At 36.5% G+C, this 22,128-nt stretch overlaps 1 protein-coding gene across 1 annotated transcript in view; it reads left to right on the forward strand.

The window, feature by feature from the left end:
• CNBD1 (cyclic nucleotide binding domain containing 1) overlaps positions 1-22,128 on the forward strand; it is a 397,045-nt gene that overhangs the window by 286,032 nt on the left and 88,885 nt on the right. Inside the window, 1 exon segment of the mRNA XM_060127732.1 lies at positions 9,242-9,435. Within this exon segment, the coding sequence (XP_059983715.1) occupies positions 9,242-9,435 (194 nt within the window).

Here is a 22,128-nt window from a genome sequence, read left to right on the forward strand (position 1 = left end):
GACAGGAATAAAGACGCAGACGTAGAGAATGGACTTGAGGACACAGGGAGGGGGAAGGGTAAGCTGAGACGAAGTAAGAGAGTGGCATGGACATATATAAACTACCAAATGTAAAATAGATAGTGGGAAACAGCTGCATAGCTCAGGGAGATCAGCTCCGTGCTTTGTAACCACCTAGAGGGCTGGCATAGGGTGAGAATGAGACACAAAAGGGAGGTAACATGGGGATATATGTATACGTATAGCTGATTCACTTTGTTATTCAGCAGCAACTAACACAACAATATAAAGCAATTATACTCCAATAAAGATGTTAAAAAAATAAAATATATTATTTTCTCAAAAAATAAAATTAAAAAACAAAAGCGATGTTTACACAGTGCCCTTGACACACAGATTAGAAGTTTAATAAGTGATATTGTGCTACCCAGGAAGAATCTATTTTAAGCCCCGGCATCCAAACAAACGCAACCCTTGCTTTAGAGAAGACAAAAATAAAAAATCAATATCCTATAGTCATGATGTATAGATGGTAACCAAAAGAAACCCACTAGTAAGGACTCAGTTTAGAAAAAAGCAGAGAAGGCAAGAAGTTGGCATGTCATAGGGAATAAAACAGAAACACAACTGTGCATTAAAATCAATTTGTAAAGTTTCTATTTACAGCAAGTTAATAAGCAAATTGAAAGAAAAGTTCTTCTCACAGCACTTGAACAATTTGCTCTGATCCTTTGAAGAAATGTAAAGGACTGAGACATGGAGAAACACCATCCATTTCCCACGATCTTCTTCTCAAAAATGACAGGCTTCAGAAGAAAAAAAACTGATTTATGTTTCATTCAAATAGCTCACAAGTGAATAAATCTGCTAGATCTACAGTCACATAGTGGAACTTTATGTAATGGGATCAGATGACAGATTGTGGTGAGTAACAATATGAAGTAGGATATGTACTGAAAACAACACTTTTTCCTACTAATGAATAATTTCCCTTTTATTTTTTTTTTTACATCTTTATTGGAGTATAATTGCTTTACAATGGTGTGTTAGTTTCTGCTTTATAACAAAGTGAATCAGTTATACATATACATATGTTCCCATATCTCTTCCCTCTTGCGTCTCCCACCCTCCCACCCTCTTTATGCCACCCCTCTATGTGGTCACAAAGCACCCAGCTGATCTCCCTGTGCTATGCAGCTGCTTCCCACTAGCTATCTATTTTACATTTGGTAGTGTATATATGTCCATGCCACTCTCTCGCTTTGTCACAGCTTACCCTTACCCCTCCCCATATCCTCAAGTCCATTCTCTAGTAGGTCTGTGTCTTTATTCCTGTCTTACCTCTAGGTTCTTCATGACATTTTTTTTCTTAAATTCCATATATATGTGTTAGCATACGGTATTTGTCTTTCACTTTCTGACTTACTTCACTCTGTATGACAGACTCTAGGTCTATCCACCTCATTACAAATAGCTCAATTTCGTTTCTATTTATGGCTGAGTAATATTCCATTGTATATATGTGCCACATCTTCTTTATCCATTCATCCGATGATGGACATGTAGGTTGTTTCCATCCCCTGGCTATTGAAAATTGAGCTGCAATGAACATTTTGGTACATGACTCTTTTTGATTTATGGTTTTCTCATGGTATATGCCCAGTAGTGGGATTGCTGGGTCATATGGTAGTTCTACTTGTAGTTTTTAAAGGAACCTCCATACTGTTCTCCATAGTGGCTGAACCAATTCACATTCCCACCAGCAGTGCAAGAGTGTTCCCTTTTCTCCACACCCTCTCTAGCATTTATTGTTTCTAGATTTTTTGACGATGGCCATTCTGACTGGTGTGAGATGATATCTCATTGTAGTTTTGATTTGCATTTCTCTAATGATTAATGATGTTGAGCGTTCTTTCATATATTTTTTGGCAGTCTGTATATCTTCTTTGGAGAAATGTCTATGTCTTCTGCCCATTTTTAGATTATTTTTTGTTTTTATTTGTTATTGAGCTGCATGAGCTGCTTGTAAATTTTGGAGATTAATCCTTTGTCAGTTGTTTCATTTGCAAATATTTTCTCCCATTCTGAGGGTTGTCTTTTGGTCTTGTTTATGGTTTCCTTTGCTGTGCAAAAGCTTTGAAGTTTCATTAGGTCCCATTTGCTTATTTTTGTTTTTATTTCCATTTCTCTAGGATCTTGTTGTGAATTATGTCATAGAGTGTTCTGCCTATGTTTTTCTCTAAGAGTTTGACAGTTTCTGGCCTTACATTCAGGTATTTAATCTACTTTGAGCTTATTTTTGTGCATGGTGTTAGGGAGTGATCTAATCTCATACTTTTACATGTACCTGTCCAGTTTTCCCAGCACCACTTATTGAAGAGGCTGTCCTTTCTCCACTGTGCATTCCTGCCTCCTTTATCAAAGATAAGGTGACCATATGTGTGTGGGTTTATATCTGGGCTTTCTATCCTGTTCCATTGATCTATATTTCTGTTTCTGTGCCAGTACCATATTGTCTCGATTACTGTAGCTTTGTAGTATATAGTCTGAAGTCAGGGAGCCTCATTCCTCCAGCTCTGTTTTTCATTCTCAAGATTGCTTTGGCTATTCGGGGTCTTTTGTGTTTCCATACAAATTGTGAAATTTTTTGTTCTAGTTCTGTGAAAAATGCCAGTGGTAGTTTGATAGGGATTGCATTGAATCTGTAGATTGCTTTGGGTAGTAGAGTCATTTTCACAATATTGATTCTTCCAATCCAAGAACATGGTATATCTCTCCATCTATTTGTATCATCTTTAATTTCTTTCATCAGTGTCTTATAATTTTCTGCATACAGGTCTTTTGACTCCTTAGGTAGGTTTATTCCTAGATATTTTATTCTTTTTGTTGCAATGGTAAATGGGAGTGTTTTCTTGATTTCAGTTTCTGATTTTTCATCATTAGCATATAGGAATGACAGAGATTTCTGTGCATTAACTTTGTAACCTGCTACTTTACCAAATTCATTGATTAGCTCTAGTAGTTTTCTGGTAGCATCTTTAAGATTCTCTATGTATAGTATGATGTCATCTGCAAACAGTAACAGCTTTACTTCTTTACCAATTTGGATTCCTTTTATTTCCTTTTTCTTCTCTGATTGCTGTGGCTAAAACTTCCAAAACTATGTTGAATAAGAGTGGTGAGAGTGGGCAACCTTGTCTTGTTCCTGATCTTCGTGGAAATGCTTTCAGTTTTTCACCATTGAGGACGATGTTGGCTGTGGGTTTGTCATATATGACCTTTATTATGCTGAGAAAAGTTCCCTCTATGTCTACTTTCTGCAGTGTTTTTATCATAAATGGGTGTTGAAATTTGTCGAAAGCTTTCTCTGCATCTATTGAGATGATCTTATGGTTTTTCTCTTTTACGTTCTTAATATGGTGTATCACGTTGATTGATTTGCATATATTGAAGAATCCTTGCATTCCTGGGATAAACCCCACTTGATCATGGTCTATGATACTTTTAATGTGCTATTGGATTCTGTTTGCTAGTATTTTGCTGAGGATTTTGCATCTATGTTCATCAGTGATATTGGCCTGTAGTTTTCTTTCTTTGTGACATCCTTGTCTGGTTTTGGTATCAGGGTGATTGTGGCCTCGTAGAATGAGTTTGGGAGTGTTCCTCCCTCTGCTATATTTTGGAAGAGTTTGAGAAGGATAGGTGTTAGCTCTTCTCTAAATGTTTGATAGAATTCACCTGTGAAGCCATCTGGTCCTGGGCTTTTGTTTGTTCGAAGATTTTTAATCACAGTTTCAATTTCAGTGCTTGTGATTGGTCTGTTCATATTTTCTATTTTTTCCTGATTCAGTCTTGGCAGTTTGTGCATTTCTAAGAATTTGTCCATTTCTTCCAGGTTGTCCATTTTATTGGCATATTGTTGCTTGTAGTAATCTCTCATGATCCTCTGTATTTCTGCAGTGTCAGTTGTTACTTCTCCTTTTTCATTTCTAATTCTATTGACTTGAGTCTTCTCCCTTTTTTTCTTGATGAGTCTGGCTAATGGTTTATCAATTTTGTTTATCTTCTCAAAGAACCAGCTTTTAGTTTTATTGACCTTTGCTATCATTTCCTTCATTTCTTTTTCATTTTTTTCTGATATGATCTTTATGATTTGTTTCCTTCTGCTAACTTTGGGTTTTTTTGTTCTTCTTTCTCTAATTGCTTTAGGTGCAAGGTTAGGTTGTTTGTTCGAGATGTTTCCTGCTTCTTAAGGTAGGATTGTATTGCTATAAACTTCCCTCTTAAAACTGCTTTTGCTGCATCCCATAGGTTTTGGTTCATCGTGTCTCCATTGTCATTTGTTTCTAGGTATTTTTTATTTCCTCTTTGATTTCTTCAATGATCACTTCGTTATTAAGTAGTGTACAGTTTAGCCTCAATGTGTTTGTATTTTTTACAGATCTTTTCCTGTAATTGATATCTAGTCTCATAGCGTTGTGGATGGAAAAGATACTTGATACAATTTCAATTTTCTTAAATTTACCAAGGCTTGATTTGTGACCCAAGATATGATCTATCCTGGAGAATGTTCCATGAGCACTTGAGAAAAATATGTATTCTGTTGTTTTTGGATGGAATGTCCTATAAATATCAATTAAGTCCATCTTGTTTAATTTATCATTTAAAGCTAGTGTTTTCTTATTTATTTTCATTTTAGATGATCTGTCTATTGGTGAAAGTTGGGTGTTAAAGTCCCCTACTATGAATGTGTTACTGTCGATTTTCTCTTTTATGGCTGTTAGTATTTGCCTTATGTATAGAGGTGCTCCTATGTTGGGTGCATAAATATTTACAACTGTTATACTTCTTCTTGGATCCATCCCTTGATCATTATGTAGCATCATTCTTGTCTCTTCTAATAGTCTTTATCTTAAAGTCTATTTTGGCTGATATGAGAATTGCTATTCCAGCTTTCTTTTGGTTTCCATTTGCATGGAATAACTTTTTCCATCCCCTTACTTTCAGTCTGTTGTGTATTTAGGTCTGAAGTGGGTCTCTTGTAGACAGCATATATATGTGTCTTTTTTTTGTATCCATTCAGCCAATCTGTGTCTTTTGGTGGGAGCATTTAGTCCATTTACATTTAAGGTAATTATCGATATGTATGTTTCTATTCCCATTTTCTAAATTGTTCTGGGTTCGTTATTGTAGGTCTTTTCCTTCTCTTGTGTTTCTTGCCTAGAGAAGTTCCTTTAGCATTTGTTGTAAAGCTGGTTCTGGTGGTGCTGAACTCTCTCAGCTTTTGCTTGTCTGTAAAGGTTTTAATTTCTCCATCAAATCTGAATGAGATCCTTGTTGGGTAGAGTAATCTTAGTTGCAGGTTTTTCTCCTTCATCACTTTAAATATGTCCTGCCAGCCCCTTCTGGCTTTCAGAGTTTCTGCTGAAAGATCAGCTGTTAACCTTATGGGGATTCCCTTGTGTGTTATTTGTTGTTTTTCCCTTGCTGCTTTTAATATGTTTTCCTTGTATTTTATTTTTGACAGTTTGATTAATATGTGTCTGGGAGTATTTCTTCTTGGATTTATCCTGTATGGGACTCTCTGTGCTTCCTGGACTTGATTAATTATTTCCTTTCCCATATTAGGGAAGTTTTCAACTATAATCTCTTCAAATATTTTTTCAGTCCCTTTTTTGTTCTCTTCTTCTTCTGGAACCCCTATAATTCGAATGTTGGTGTGTTTAGTGTTGTCCCAGAGGTCTCTGAGACTGTCCTCAGTTCTTTTCATTCTTTTTTCTTTATTCTGCTCTGCAGTAGTTATTTCCACTATTTTATCTTCCAGGTCACTTATCCGTTCTATTGCCTCAGTTATTCTGCTATTAATCCCATCTAGAGTATTTTTCATTTCATTTATTGGGTTGATCATCACTGTTTGTTTCAACTTTAGTTCTTCTAGGTCCTTGTTAAATGTTTCTTGCATTTTCTCTATTCTATTTCCAAGATTTTGGGTCATGTTTACTATCATTATTCTGAATTCTTTTTCAGGTAGACTGCTTATTTCCTCTTCATTTGTTAGGTCTGGTGGGTTTTTATCTTGCTCCTTCATCTGCTGTGTGTTTTTCTATCTTCTCATTTTGCTTATCTTACTTTATTTGGGGTGTCTTTTTTGCAGGCTGCAGGTTCGTAGTTCCCGTTGTTTTTGGTGTCTGTCCCCAGTGGCTAAAGTTGGTTCAGTGGGTTGTGTATGCTTCCTGGTGGATGGGACTAGTGCCTGTGTTCTGGTGGAGGAGGCTGGATCTTGTCTTTCTGGTGGGCAGGTCCACGTCTGGTGGTGTGTTTTGGGGTGTCTGCGGACTTTTTATGATTTTAGGCAGCCTCTCTGCTAATGGGTGGGGTTGTGTTCCTGTCTTTCTAGTTGTTTGGCATAGAGTGTCTAGCACTGTAGCTTGCTGGTCGTTGAGTGAAGCTGGGTGCTGGTGTTGAGATGGAGATCTCTGGGAGATTTTTGCTGCTTGATATTACATGGAGCTGGGAGGTCTCTTGTGGACCAGTGTCCTGAAGTTGGCTCTCCCACTTCAGAAGCACAGCACTGATTCCTGGCTGCAGCACCAAGAGCCTTTCATCCACATGACTCAGAATAAAAGGGAGAAAATGAAAGAAAGAAAGAAAGAAAGAAAGAAAGAAAGAAAGAAAGAAAGAAAGAAAGAAAGAAAGAAAGAAAGAAAGAAGGAAGGAGGGAGGGAAGAAAGGAAGGAAGGAAGGAAAGAAAGAAAGAAAGAAGATAAAATTTAAAAAATTATTAAAATAAAAAATAATTATTAAGAAAAAAAATTAAAAGAAAACAAAAAAACGGACGGATAGAACCCTAGGACAAATGGTGGAAGCAAAGCTATACAGACAAAATCTCACACAGAAGCATACACATACACACTCACAAAAAGAGGAAAGGGGGAAAAAATAATAGATCTTGCTCTCAAAGTCCACCTCCTCAGTTTGGGATGATTCGTTGTCTATTCACGTATTTCACAGTTGCAGGGTACATCAAGTTGATTGTGGAGCTTTAATCCGCTGCTTCTGAGGCTGCTGGGAGAGATTTCCCTTTTTCTTATTTGTTCGCACAGTTCCCGGGGATCAGCTTTGGATTTGGCCCTGCCTCTGCGTGTAGGTCGCTGGAGGGCGTCTCTTTTTCGTTCAGACAGGATGGAGTTAAAGGAGGAGCTGCTTCGGGGACTCTAGCTCACTCAGGCTGTGGGGAAGGAGGGGTATGGATGCAGCGCAAGCCTGCAGCAGCAGAGGCCAGCGGGACGTTTCAGCAGCCTGAGGCGCGCCGTGCATTCTCCCAGGGAAATTGTCCCTGGATCCCGGGACCCTGGCAGTGGCGGGCTGCACAGCCTCCCTGGAAGGGGGGTGTGGATAGTGACCTGTGCTCACACACAGGCTTCTTGGTGGCGGCTGCAGCAGCCGTAGCGTCTTTTAGCCGTGGCTCGCGCCCGTCTCTGGAGCTCCTTTAAGCAGCGCTCTTAATCCCCTCTCCTCGCGCCCCAGGAAACAAAGAGGGAAGAAAAATTCTCTTGCCTCTTCGTCAGGTCCAGACTTTTCCCCGGACTCCCTCCCGGCTAGCCATGGTGCACTAACCCCCTGCAGGCTGTGTTCATGCCGCCAAATCCAGTCCTCTGCCTGCACTCCGACCGAGGCCTAAACCTCAGCTCCCAGCCCCGCCTGCCCTGGTGGGTGAGCAGACAAGCCTCTCGGGCTGGTGAGTGCCGGTCGGCACCGATCCTCTGTGAAGTAATCTTTCCGCTTTGCCCTCTGCACCCCTGTTGCTGGGCTCTCCTCCGCGGCTCCGAAGCTTTCCCCCTCCACCACCCACAGTCTCCTCCCGTGAAGAGGCTCCTAGTGTGTGGAAACATTTCCTCTTTCATAGCTCCCTCCCACTGGTGCAGGTCCCATCCGTATTCTTTTGTCTCTGTTTTTTCTTTTGCCCTACCCAGGTACATGGGGACTTTCTTGCCTTTTGGGAGGTCTGAGGTCTTCTGCCAGCGTTCAGTAGGTGTTCTGTAGGAGGAGTTCCACGTGTAAATGTATTTCTGGTGTATCAGAAAAAGAAGAGGTGGGTGAGCGATCAGCCTCTCCAGCCTCACATGCAGGGCACTATACGAAGGTTCAGCTTTGGTTTCATTCCACTCAGACAAGCAAAGCTGAGACGCATTGAGACAGCTTTGAATCTTCCAGCAGCAGCATTCTATGACATCCTCACAGGCATTTTTCATAAGCAAAAAGATTACATTATGAAACACATGGAGACTTTTTTAGTCCAAAGCCATTTTCAAAGCATTTGTCATGTTTCTGGGGTTCAGTCCTTTTTTTTTTTTTTCTTGCCTACAACCACACAGGGACCAATTATACATATTGAGGATAGTTTGACAGAATCAAGGATGAGTTCAGCAGCCTCTTATTTCCTCGAGGTAGCAATGCTTGTTGGTTGATGCAGTTGAGAAAAATGTTGCCATGATCTCTAGGAGTCTTCAAAGCTGCACTACTTCTTGAGAGAAAAATCTGCTAGTGTTGGAGGGTCTCCTGCAGAGGCAGGGGTGGCTGTGGCTCACAGTGGGGACAAGGACACTGGCAGCAGAAGTTCTGGGAAGTACACCTTGGCGTAAGCCCTCCCAGCATCCGTCATTAGCCGCACCAAAGAGCCCAGGTAGGCTCCAGTGATGGGTTGCCTCAGGCCAAACAACCAACAGGAAGGGAACCCCTCCCTTTTCATACTATATTCTTTACTCAGTTCTATGAGTGATCATCATTCTGTCCAGAACAAAGATAAATGAAGATTAATAGTAGGTATATATTGTTACTTATATAAAATAAGAAGAAAGGCACATTTTTGTGGGGTGGGAGGCATTTAGAAAAGTTCAAGGACTTTTCTGGCCCTGTTTTTCTCATGATGTCTTATATCTATTAATCTTGATATGGCACCATGGTTCTTTTCTAGCATTTATCAGTTACATAAAAGGATTTATTACTATAAATAACTGTCAGAAAATAGTATTCTAAATATGTAGACATGTCTTTGTTATATTTGTTATTTGACTAAATTATTTGTGATGCCTAAGTGCCACATTAAAGTCACTTATTGATTAAACTAAAAGAAATCTGCTAAAAGTGAAGCAATGGTAATCTTTATTGTAGTCATACTTATATCAAAGAGTCTGGGAAATAAAGTCTACAGTATATCTTGTTTGGTTTTGTTTTATTTCAGTGATAGGAAATGATGGATTTTATATGATACTGAAAGGCCTAGCTTGACCACGAACACAGATATATAAAAATCTGATTGAAGAAAATGAGTCTACAACCTCTTTCATACCTCAGAGTTTCCACAGCTTTGTTTTCAGTGAAGACTTCAGAAACTCTATACTGGCAGAGACGCACATACCTTCAATGGACCCAATGGCAAGAAAGGAATATTTGCTTTCTCAATAAGCAACAATGTATCATTATTGTAACATTTTATCTCTTCCAGATATTTAAATCTAAATATATCACTCAGTGTGTCCTGAAATATTCAAGATAATACAGCTTTTAAAAATAAGAATTATACTGTTAACACAACTTGAAATGTGTTTAAAACAATTTAATGAGGGATACCTTCCAAAGCATATTGCCCACTGGCTGGTGTTTTGTGGTATGTTTGACTACTGAGACAAGGCCAATGTAGTTGGATGACTGAATGTAGAAGGAGGGTTATTTTGAGATAAGGGAGAGGGAACATGTGATTTGAGAAAGGGAACACAAAGGACAGATCATGAAGGGCCTTTTAAATCAAGTTAAGAATATATGTTTATGCTGTTTATCTCAAGGACAATGCTAAGGTAATCAAGGTGTTGATTCTGTTACAATCAGAAAGTCTCGCTTGAAGAAAATCCTTTGCCTATATGTGTTTCAAAACTATCAGCTGGTACAAAAAATAAAGTTTAATATCTTTCTGGATGTCTAGATACACCACATGAGGGTCAGGTCTGGTTCAACTAGAATTGTGGCTAAAAAAGCCAATTTTGGATTTAGGGTGGTCAAGATGTTCAGAGGAGAAAAGAGCCAAAGAAACAATTAAAACCAAATTATTTAGCACCATGGATTGAAGTCAGGAAAACTTAGAATATTCTCAGATTCAAGAAGAATGAATAGGGATAAAGCCAATAAAAACAAACAAGGATAAAAAATGAGTCAAGGACATAAAAGTATATTGTTGATCACACATGAATGGGTAATGTTTCTAATCTATCTCGATAGGGATAGAAAAGAACACACTCACCACTCAGTGGCCACATACCATGTAACCAATACATTTTCAATCTTCTTTAGAAAAAAATACCACCTCTGGCAGAGCAGCTATAATTAGGGCTATTTCTTTGTTGACTTTATAGTAATCCACTCCAATCTTTTAGGATCTAGTTGTTTGCTTTTAAGGACAAAACTCATGAATTAAATGAGAATAAGATGGGACTACCACCTCTGAATCCTGAATTAGGTGTATGAGGGCAGCACTAATCTCTGTCATTCTACCTGGGATGTAGTATTATTTTTGTTCCAGCCTTACTGATGTATAATTTACAAATAAAATTTGTATATATTTAAGCTATACATCTTGATATTTTGATATATGTATACATTGTGAAATGATCACCACAATCTAATTAACATATCCTTCATATCACATAGTTAGATTTTTGTATGTTTGTGGTGAGAACACTTAAAATGTATTCTCCTAGCAAAGTTCAAGTACACAACACAGCGTTGTTGACTATAGTCACCATGCTACCCATTAGATCTCTAAGACTTACTCGTCTTGCATACTGGAAACTTTGCACCCTTTGACCGATATCTCTCCATTTTCCCCACACCTGACCCCTTGTCACCAACATTCTACTCTATTCTTCAATGAGTTTGACTATTTTAGATTACACATATAAGTGAGATCGTATAATATTTGTCTTTGTATGTTAGGCTTATTTCACTTAGCATAATGTCCTCCAGGTTCATTTGTGTTGTCACAAATGGTAGGATTTCCTTCTCTTTCAGACTGAATAATATCCTATTGTTTGTTTGTATATCATATCTTCTATCTCCATTTATCCATGGATAAACATGTAGGTTCTTTCCATATCTTGGTTATTGTGAATAATGATGCAATAAACATGGAAATGTAGATATCTCTTCAATATCCTGTTCTCATTTCTTTAGATGACTACACAGAATTGGTATTGCTGAATCATATGGTAGTTAGTTCTGTTTTTAATTTTTTGGGGGAGGGTAGCTCCATACTGTTTTCATAATGGCTGTACCAATTTACATGTCCACCAACAGTGTACAAGGATCACCTTTCCACCACATCTTCTCCAACGTTTATCTTTTCTTTTCGATAATAACCATTATAACAGGTGTAAGGTGATATCTCATTGTGGCTTTGATTTTCATTTCCTTGATGATTAGCAATGTTGAGCACCTTTTCATGCACCTGTTGGTCAGTTTTATGTCTTCCTTTGAGAAATGTCTATTTAGGTCCTTTTCCCATTTTTAAAATTGGGTTATTTGTGCAATTTCTGCATGTGGTTATCTGGTTTTCCAAGCACTATTTATTAAAGAGATTATTTTTCCCTATTGAGTTTTCTTGGCACCTTTGTCAAATATATGTTGACTGTATGTGATGGCATTTATTTCTGAGCTCTCTTTTCTGTTCCATTAGTATGTCTATTTTTATGCTAACACCATACTGTTTTGATTACTATATCTTTGTAGTATATTTTGAAATCAAGACCTGTGATGCATCTACCTTTGTTCTTTATTCTCAGGTTTGCTTTGGCAATTCAGGATCTTTTGTGGTTCCATACAAATTTTAGGATTGCTTTATTTCTGTGAAAAATGCCATTGGAGTTTTGATAGGGATTACATTGGGTTTGGATTATATGGCTTTGGATAGTACAGACATATTAATAATATTAATTGCTCCAATCCATGAAAATGGGATATCTTTCCATTTGTTTGTATCTTCTTCAATTTCTTTCATAAAAATCTTGCAGTTTTCATGATACAGATATTTCAATTACTTGGTTGAAACATTTAATTATTTATATTTTATATTTTTGATGCTATTGTGAATGGGATACTTTATTTCTTTTGCAGAAGTTTTGTTGGTATACAGAAATGCCACTGATTTCTGTATGTTGATTTTATATCCTGAAACTTTATTTAATTCATTGATTATTTCCAACAGCTTTTTGGATTTTCTGCATATAAGGTCACATCACCTGCAAATAATAAAAATTTTACTGTGTCCTTTCTGATTTGTCTTGACTATATCTAACTAGGACTTCCAGTACTATGTTGAAAAATAGTGGTGAGAGTTGCACCCTTGTCTTTTTGCTGATCTTAGAAAAAAGCTTTTGATCTTTCACTGTTGAGTAGGATGATAGTTATGTCTTTGTGGTATATGGCCTTTCTTATGTTGAGGCATGTTCCTTCTATACCCAATTTGTTGAAGGTTTTATCAAGAAAGGCTGTTATATTTTGTCAGATTTTTTTTCTGTATATATTGAGATGATTATGTGATTTTTATTCTTTCATTCTGTGAATGTGGTGTATCGCATTTATTGATTGCATATGTTGAACCATCCTTGCATCCCAGGGATAAACCCCACATGGTCATGGTATATAATTCTTTTAATATGTTGTTGAATTTGAGTTGGTAGCATGTACATTTTAACTATATTAATTTTTCCTATCTATGAACACAGAAGGTCTCCATTTATCTGTGTTTAATTTATTCATTAATGTTTTATAGTTTTCAGAATATATGTCTTTCACCTATTTGGTTAAATTTATTCCTAAGTATTTTATTGTTTTTGTTGTTCTTGTAAATGGGATTCTTTTCTCAATTTCTTTTTTGTGTAGTTTGTTCTTGTGTATAGAAAAACCACTGAGTTTGCATGTTGATTTTATATTCTGCAACTTTACTGGATTTATTTATTATTTCTAACATTTTCTTTGTGGAGTTTTTGGGGTTTTTTACACATAAGATCATGTCATGTGCAAACAGGTAATTTTACTTCTTCCTTCTGATTTGGATATCTTTTCTTTCTTTCTTTCCTTCTTCTGCTTCTCCTTCTTTTCCTCCTTCTTTTTGTACACTTGCTCTGTCTAGAATTTCAGTATTATTTTGAAGAGAAGTGGAAAGAGTGGGCATCCCTGCCTTGTGCTGGATCTTAGAGGAAAAGCTTTTAGGTATTACCACATCAATTATGACATTTATTGTGGGCTTTTAAAAATTGTATTCCAACACTCTATTTTTATTTGTGGATAGTTATTAAACTGTTACTTTTGTGAGGGATGAGGGCTGGGTCAGAACTTCTAATCTTCCATCTTGCTGATGTCTGTGATATTGTTTTTGTTTACTATCTTGCCTAAGGTGGAGGAGGGTAGGGAGAGAGCAATTTCAGAGGCCTCCACTTTATCTTCCTTTCTGATTGTTTTTACCACAAAGGCCTAGAAACCAGTGTGGGGCCTCCATCAAGTATCCATTCAAATTACATGTTTAAAATCCATGGAAATTGCCATGAGGTGGGTCTATGAACCCAGTAGAGCTACTGTGAACCAGACATGGGACAAACTCAATTTTTTTTAATGCATTCATATATTTTCTCACTGAAAAGTGGCAATTATACTTTATGTCCTAGGTTTTAAAGTCTCTATCCCAAATTTCAGGGTTCAGTAGAATATTTGCTGTGGTTGTAAGTGCAAAGTTATTTGGAGCTATGGTATCCTTATAATTACTGAGTCCAATCCTCAACTTTTCTGACTTCCAACTATAGGAAATTTTCTTTATATGCTGCCATGGAGTTCTTGAATTACATCACTTTAAGCTGATGACTGATTTTCCTTAAACTTTCATTGTTTCTCCCCATTGTATTGATATTGTTATTGTATGACAAGATTGTATATTGTTATTCTTTTTTATAGTTAATACTCATTCTCCAACACCTGCCTCAAAGGTCTGAGATACTGTAGCTTTCTGAGCATTCTCTTCTGACAATACCCCATGCCTGTTCAGCACCATTAAAACTTTTATCACTGCCACAGCATGCCAGGAGCTATCAGTGCTGCAGTGATGCATTTTTATTGCAAGCTGGATGATAACAAGTTCACAGCTCTAAATCATTTGCTTCCCTAGTTCTGATAGAATATTTTGAAAAAATAATAGACATAAAAACAGACAATCTTGTTAACTGTCAGCAACTCTAGGGCTTTTGTTCTTAAGTCTACTGAAGGACAAGTATGTGATTATTGCCTACAGTTTATTTTGGATTGCTAAAAACATAAATTATCCTTGTTGAATCTGTCCCCTATAGGAAATGTGTTATATTTTAAGACATGCTACTCTTTGTCTAATTTTATTACCTGACTTTTCTGTGTATTTATTTTGAAAATAAAACATTAAATATTATTAACGCTTAGGAGAGTTTTTGTGGTTTTTCACAAAGGGTTATGTTTTATTTTTCCGCCATCTATTTGGCTTCTTTGCCATTATTTGCTTTTTTATTGTGTTGTATCAGAGAATCAAACTACAAAGAAGAAAAAAAAAGTAATACCATCTTCATTCTTCAATTTAACCCTCTAATAAATTTTGTAAATATGTGGGTATTATCTGAACATAATGAAAATAAAGTGAAAAACATACAGTCTAAGGATCAAATACATTTTTCATGAGATGCAAATATCTGCTATATTTACTCCCTGCTACAGATGTAAACTGGACTAAAAAACTTGGTGCAGTACAAATAGCAAGAAGTTTTGTTTTTGCTTTTCTTGATATTGATTTATATATTAAAGCAAAATGTTTTTATTACAGTGTTTTATATAAGGAAAAGAGAGAAAAATTATTCATTCCTTTACAAGATCATCAACAATGATTCTAACGAGTCTTAAAATCTTTAATTCATTTTTTAATTAGCCTCACAATTTTTCAAAGAACGAATCATAAAGAAAATCAAATTTCTTTAGAGTCAGCTCAGTATGGTATGGTATATGCTAACACACAAAAACACATACACACACACACTGTATTTTGTACTTTATACTGTATTTTGTACTTTATATACTCCTATATTTGATATATTATATATTTTACTATGCTGCTACCTTTTATTAAAATGTATTTTTTACATGATAACATTTAGCAACATTATACAAGCAATTTTAAGTGGAAGTTCTTCAATAATTATTAAGATAACTTTATAGCTTATTAGTAGAAGTTTTCTTTGAAAATAAACATTTGAAGCCATGTGGAAAGAAAATTATTTGATAAATTTATATTGAACAATTTGGACTCAGTAGGGTGAATTTATAAAATATCTTTATCATTTTTTTTAATACCAAAGCTTTCAAACAAGCTATGTAGTATTATTATTCCATGTTCCCTGGATGAAATCTCAGTCAGATCCTAGTTATTAACAAGTAGCTTAATCTTTTTAGGTATTAAAAATTTCAGTCAAAAAAAAATTCCAGTCCTGTCTTCATATCAAAATTTCAAATTCTCATGCTTGACAGCACAGCTTGTGCCTTATTGTGCCATAATTCTGCAGTGGGAAAAGGAGTTCACATCAGTTTATTACCCTTTTCTTACTCTGCATCCTCTTCTGTTCACTTGCTGTTCTTTCTTGCTCTTATCAGAGGATCAGGAAGGAAGGGAGGGTGGATATTAGAGGTAAAATTTTATGCTTACCTTCTGTGATTTGGCTCTAAATGCAATCTTTTATATTGTCCTTCCTTCCGTAACTCCCTTGAATGGTATTGTCTCCTGTAGTGTGTTATTTAATACTACACCTTTTGTCCCTGGTTTCATGCAGTGGATACCATGGAAGTCTTTCTTTTGGATCAGCTCACCCCTTCTGGCAGATCTCCAGGTTTACTCCCTTTCCAGACAGTTCCACACTAGTTAACTTTTGTCAGTCCACCTGGCTGATGGGAGAGGGAGAGCCACACACTTACTCTATCAATGTCCTGTCTCCTTGTTACTGAACTCAGGTTTGGCTGCTCACCAATCAAAAAACCAATACTCAAGAGACAGGTTTTGGTAGAAATTAAAGATTGCTTTATTCAGAGTTCCAGCAACCTGGGGCAAGGTAGTTCCGTGTCCCAGACCAACTCCAAAGAGTCTGCTCAGCCATGACTGTTTTTAAAGTATCTCAGTGACTCATCAAGGCAGGAGGTTGTGTTCTGCATCATTTTCCATTTATGCAGACTGGCTGACTCCTCATGATCTTTCTTCAGATCTTATCTTGCCCTCGTTGTCTGACTGCAGGATTGTGAACTGGGCTTCTGGGAGTAGAGAGCTAGTTATTCTTTAACTACTTAATTCTACATTCTTACTTCTTTCAATCTAGGAAAAGAATCTACAGGTTAGCAAGGCATCTTGTGCATTCAGTGGAGCATTGGTCAGGAGTTAGGTTAAATTACCTAGTGATCTCATTCCTATAATTAAGTTCTTTTAAAGTCAGAGGGGAAAAATGTAGGTAGACAGGAAACGGGGAAAAGAGATTCTTTCAATCCTCACTTTGAGCTTTGGGGAAAGGGGAAGAAGAGGAAGGAAAATGACTGTAGGACGCTGGCAACCCTCACTAAACAGACCTCTCTCAATCTTTTCCGTCAATTGCCTGACCTCAGCTTATAGTCTCTTGAGATGGAAAATGAGCTAAAGTTTGCAAAACCAATTTTATAATCTCTAAATCACTATGCAAGCAAGCCCTGGAAATTTTAATTTCTAAAACTCTGAAGCAACAGGAAAAGTCACTTTTACAGTAGGAAAACTACACAGAGCACTCTGTTACATAAATATCTATATATCAATCTATCTAATCTTTATATATATATATACATATATGTATATATATTTTATTTTATATCATTTAAATTTATATAAATGTAAGTTTAACATCTTGGAGTAATTGGAAAAATTGCACTTAATATTCTATGTGTTATGGGTATAACACATCCCATGTAATGTATGCATCCAATGATATAGCTTATATATGTAATACGTCTATATGTATGTAATAGGATGTTGTTTGTATACATATAGAATACACATAACACATAGAATGTAACAGATTATATATATTATTTGTTCCCATGCTAAATATTACATATAATTTTATTTATTTTTGAAACCACCTAATTTGGGAAAAATTGTGATATTGAAATATACCTCTTTAAACTTGCGTTTTGCCACACAAAAAATAAGTTTCAACAAGCTACCTTTAGAAAGAAATTTCTTCTTTTTAGTGTGTGTGTGTGTGTGTGTGTGTGTGTGTGTGTGTGATGCTACAGAATCAGTTAAATTGACTAGCTTAATAAAATACTTACTATGTAAGAATTTGTGTGTGTGTGTGTTAAGTGCTGTGGTGGGTATACAATATAATCTTGAAATGACTAGAGGTATCAATTTTGAATTTGTCTACATAGAAATGTGATATTAAATCCATAAAACTATAAATAAAGTCTGAGAAAAACAGTATTAAAAAGAAAGCTGAACTCAAGGAGCAAATCTTGAGTAAATTCCACATTTGGGAAAAAGGAAAGTAGTCACCAAAGAGCAAAGGAGAGGAACTAGAATAGTGACAGCAAGAAGAAAATTTCCCCAAAGGTGAGGTGATTAAATAGTTACTGATACTTTGGGGCCCTTCCTTTTACAATAAGAGCTTTGCATGAAACCCTTTTTTTGCCTGGTTATATCTTGTGAACCATTGTAAATATGTGTTATATGACTTGATAACATCCTAGACTGGAGAAAACATATTTCCTTTGAGCAATATAATATAAAGTTAAAATCTTTAACCTGAGAATTTTTTTTGTATTATACCTTATCAAGTTAGCTCATTAACTTTAAAAATAAAACATGATAGACTTAACTAATTGCTCGTTATCCTTTAGCAGATTGGATCCTTTGTTGCCTTGATGTTTCTTACAAAATTAGTATTTCACAATAATAAAAATAATAAAACATAAAATATGTATTCTTTTCCATCCTCCTGCTCTTGTAAATATTGAGACAATTTTATGCTATTCATGTCTCTTACAGATTTGGCCTTTTGTTTTTGAATTTTGGTAAGCACATCTCCAAACAGGCATAAAAAATCAACACACACACACACACACACAGACACACACACACACACACATTATTTGACAACATTTCGATGGAGGCAGGGCGTCACTGAAATAAAACGTAAAAAATGCTCCTTGTCCTTAATAGGGGACCAGAACTAACTCTTGTTACAAAAATGGGGAAGACAGTCCAGAATTAGATGATTAGGTGGGAGCTGGTCCTGACAAGGTGAACTATGACATTTGGAGAAGAGCAAGTTCATTGTGGGTTAGAACGGCCATGGAGTTAAGAGAAGGCACTGTCCCCTTATTTTATAGAATTCTATAGACTATAGCATACCCTGAAGAAGTGGTGAGCTATGTTTGTGCCCTGTCCACACTGTGTGACCATGATAGCCCCATTTTTTTTTTTTTTTTTTTTTTTTTTTTGCGGTACGCGGGCCTCTCACTGTTGTGGCCTCTCCCGTTGCGGAGCACAGGCTCCGGACGCGCAGGCTCAGTGGCCATGGCTCACGGGTCCAGCCGCTCCGCGGCATGTGGGATTTTCCCGGACCGGGGCACGAACCCGTGTCCCCTGCATCGGCAGGCAGACTCTCAACCACTGCGCCTCCAGGGAAGCCCATGATAGCCCCATTTTTGTTTTGTTTTCTTTTGTTTTTTTGCGGTATGCGGGCCTCTCACTGTTGTGGCCTCTCCCGTTGCGGAGCACAGGCTCCAGACACGCAGGCTCAGCGGCCATGGCTCACGGGCCCAGCCGCTCTGCGACATGTGGAATCCTCCCGGACCGGGGCACGAGACCATGTCCCCTGCATCGGCAGGCGGACTCCCAACCACTGCGCCACCAGGGAAGCCCAATAGCCCCATTTTTAAGAGCACAAGTGATGTGCTCTTTAAGAGCACAAGGAGTCAGAGCATACACTTTATAGCTATAGAAACATGAGCAACTTACTAAGACTCTAAGCTGCAGGTCCCTTATCTGTAAAAACTGAGCTAGTAGCAGTACCCACCTCATTCATCATTGTTTGTATTAAATGAGACAGATTATATAAAACAGAACAATGCCTAGCATATTGTGAGAGCTCAATTTTTACCTACTGTTATTATTGTTGACGATGTTTTTGTTTTTCATTCCATCCCTTCTACCAATTTTTACTTTCAGGCTCTTATTTTTGGTCAATATGTTATGATCACCTCCTATCCTTGTATATAATCTACAGACTTCCTCAGTTCATCCTCCACATTGTCACTACAATGACTTTTGTAAAAGTCAAATGTGATTATGTAGCTCCCTTGCATAAAATGCTTTACTTATTTCTAGTTCCTTACAAGATAAAATTTAAATTTCTCTGCATTGTTTTCAGGGCCCTCCATGAATGAGCTCATCTCTCCAGTGCATGCTTTTTGTTAGCCAGGCAAGACTACATATAGTTCACTGCATGTTTATGTTTTCTCCATGTCTCTACACATCTTGTTTTCTGCATCTGAAGGTGACAAGCTCCTTTGGGGATTCTTGGAAGTCTCTCATGCATTCTCAAGAAACTAATTAAGCTTCATTTCCTCTGACTAAAGTCTCTCAATCTCCCCTGTGCCCTCATATATTTAGTATATTCCCTTAGGTTGTGCTGTTAGTTTTTGTCATGTGACTTACTTTTTTGTTTGTTTGTTTTTAGTTTCTATTTTCATTTGACTATAAACTCATTGAAGTTTATTCTTCCTTATCACACCCCCTGTTCATAGGTATAGTGATTAGTGTGATATATAGGTCATTTAAAATAAAGGCATTTTAGATAGCATGACTAAAAGAATGGACAAGTGAAAGAATGGAAATATCCTAAGTAGGAAAAACAATGTGGACAGGAAGAGGTAGTATGGACAGTGAGGAAATGCTCTGGTACACAGGACAGAGAAGGCAGTTATTGGTCACTTAAGCAGGTTCAGGTAAGTGGTTTGATTTTAGGCTAGTTGGAAGATTTCATCTTTGATGAAAGCATAGTAAGGAACTATACCAGTCACTTGAAGAGAGCACTAACTTCATGAATTTTAGGAAGATGAATCTGGCAGTTTGTGTTATACTCTTGTGTCTTTTGATTACTGTTGTTTTCAAGAGACTTGATGCATGCCTACAGAAAGCTAGTCTTTGTAAACTTTTGAGCACATTTAATATTTTCATGTCAGAGCCAATGGACTTCTCTGCATATTTAACTACTTCGCTGTACGTCAAAGGATGTACTTTTAAAATTAAACTTTTCCTCTTATTCCAAGGAATGTCTTAATAAATTTTTCACTAAAAATAAACAACCTAACTAATATACACTTGATATTCATAAAACCTAAGATTTCTGGTGAAGTAACCCCTTTGTAGTAGCTTTTGCTACTATTCCACAACACATTTTTTAGTAAAAAAAAAATTGATATTTCCAAGAAACAATCAAGTCATTTTTGGAGGTTCCATGAATTCTTTGCTTGAATATGAAAAAGACAATTCTATGTTTTAAATACCTACCAGGCTTTTTTTCCCCAAAAGCAAGGGAGTACTATGATATGGTCTACATATGAAAAAGTCATTTTGGCTGTCATACGTAGAATGGAGTGGATCTGGGTATGTGGTTCTGGAGGCAAAACAGAGAAATCAGTGAGGAAGTTCTGGTAATTAAGTACATTAATAACGTTATTTGCCTGGACAGTGTTGCTTTAGTAGATGCTATAGACATAGATGGCCTTGGGATACATTCTGGATGTAGAATTGACAGGACTTGCTTATGGATTACAAATGAAGGGGGAATTAAAGAGAGGATTCAATGATCATTTCTAAAATTTTGGATAGAGAGAATTGGTGGAGGATAACACAACTTACTGGGATTGGGAAGACAGGTAGAAGAGGATTTGGGAAAGAACTAATTTGGTCAGTTTTGAGATTTTGAGATGCCAATTATGTATACAAGTGGACGGTTATGTTAACAACTTGTAATATGAGTCTAGATCTTAAGAGTATCATTTTGTTTCAGCAGTTACCTTTAGTTGCTCAGTAGTAGTCAATTGTATGAATATACTACAACTTATTCATCCATTATTCTGTTTCTAGACATCTCAGTTATTTCCAAAGCAATGAACATTCATGTGCTAGCATTTTTTTGTGATAAATATTATTTTTCTTGGATAAATATCTAGGAATGAGGTTATTGGTTCATAGAGAAGATACATTTAACTTTTTATGAAATTCCTAAATATTTGTCTAAAGAAGTTGTAACATAAAAAGTATAGTATAACAAATAATATTGTTATTGTTAAATATAAGGCCTAACATGTTGTTATTTATTCATAATGCCAAGTTCAATGAAGGGGGCAATAAGAATGGATAACATATAGAGACGTAACTTAGACCTTTGAGGATGATATGGGTTTTTATTTGAAATATTTTTAAATGACAAGACTCGTCTCTAGGATCACAAGCTCACCTAGAGCTCAGAGGAAACATGGGTTTGGCATTTATCACTTGAGTCCTAGAAACTGAGAAAAGCTACAGGGAGAGGCTGAATAAGGAGAGTCTGGAATTTCAAAAGGGAGTCTGGAATTTTATATAAAAAATTCCAGGACATTTCCACCCCCTCTACAATTACTGGAGAAGGGAACAAACCTGTATGTGAGAATGTTACTCATGGAAAATGCTGGTTTAATTATGATAATTTGTATGTTAATAAAAGTGTGCAACATTAAAAAATAAATTAAAATATAGGTTTTAAAATGATGTTGTTATTGTTAAATATAAGACCTAATATTTTGTTGTTTATATTGCTAAATATAACTTGAAAAATATACAGATTGGCTTGATTACAGTGCTAGATGAGACTAAGAAGTATACTTAACAGTACAGTCATAAGCTTGATGATGATGATGATCAGAAAGATGATAATAATAGCAGCTGTTATTTAATGAGTATTTGCTATGTACTTGCACTAAGTTAAGACTAAGTTAAAACTTTTATAGAGTATT

Source organism: Lagenorhynchus albirostris, chromosome 17 (genome assembly GCF_949774975.1).
Source record: "Lagenorhynchus albirostris chromosome 17, mLagAlb1.1, whole genome shotgun sequence".
Classification (NCBI taxonomy): Eukaryota; Metazoa; Chordata; class Mammalia; order Artiodactyla; family Delphinidae; genus Lagenorhynchus; species Lagenorhynchus albirostris.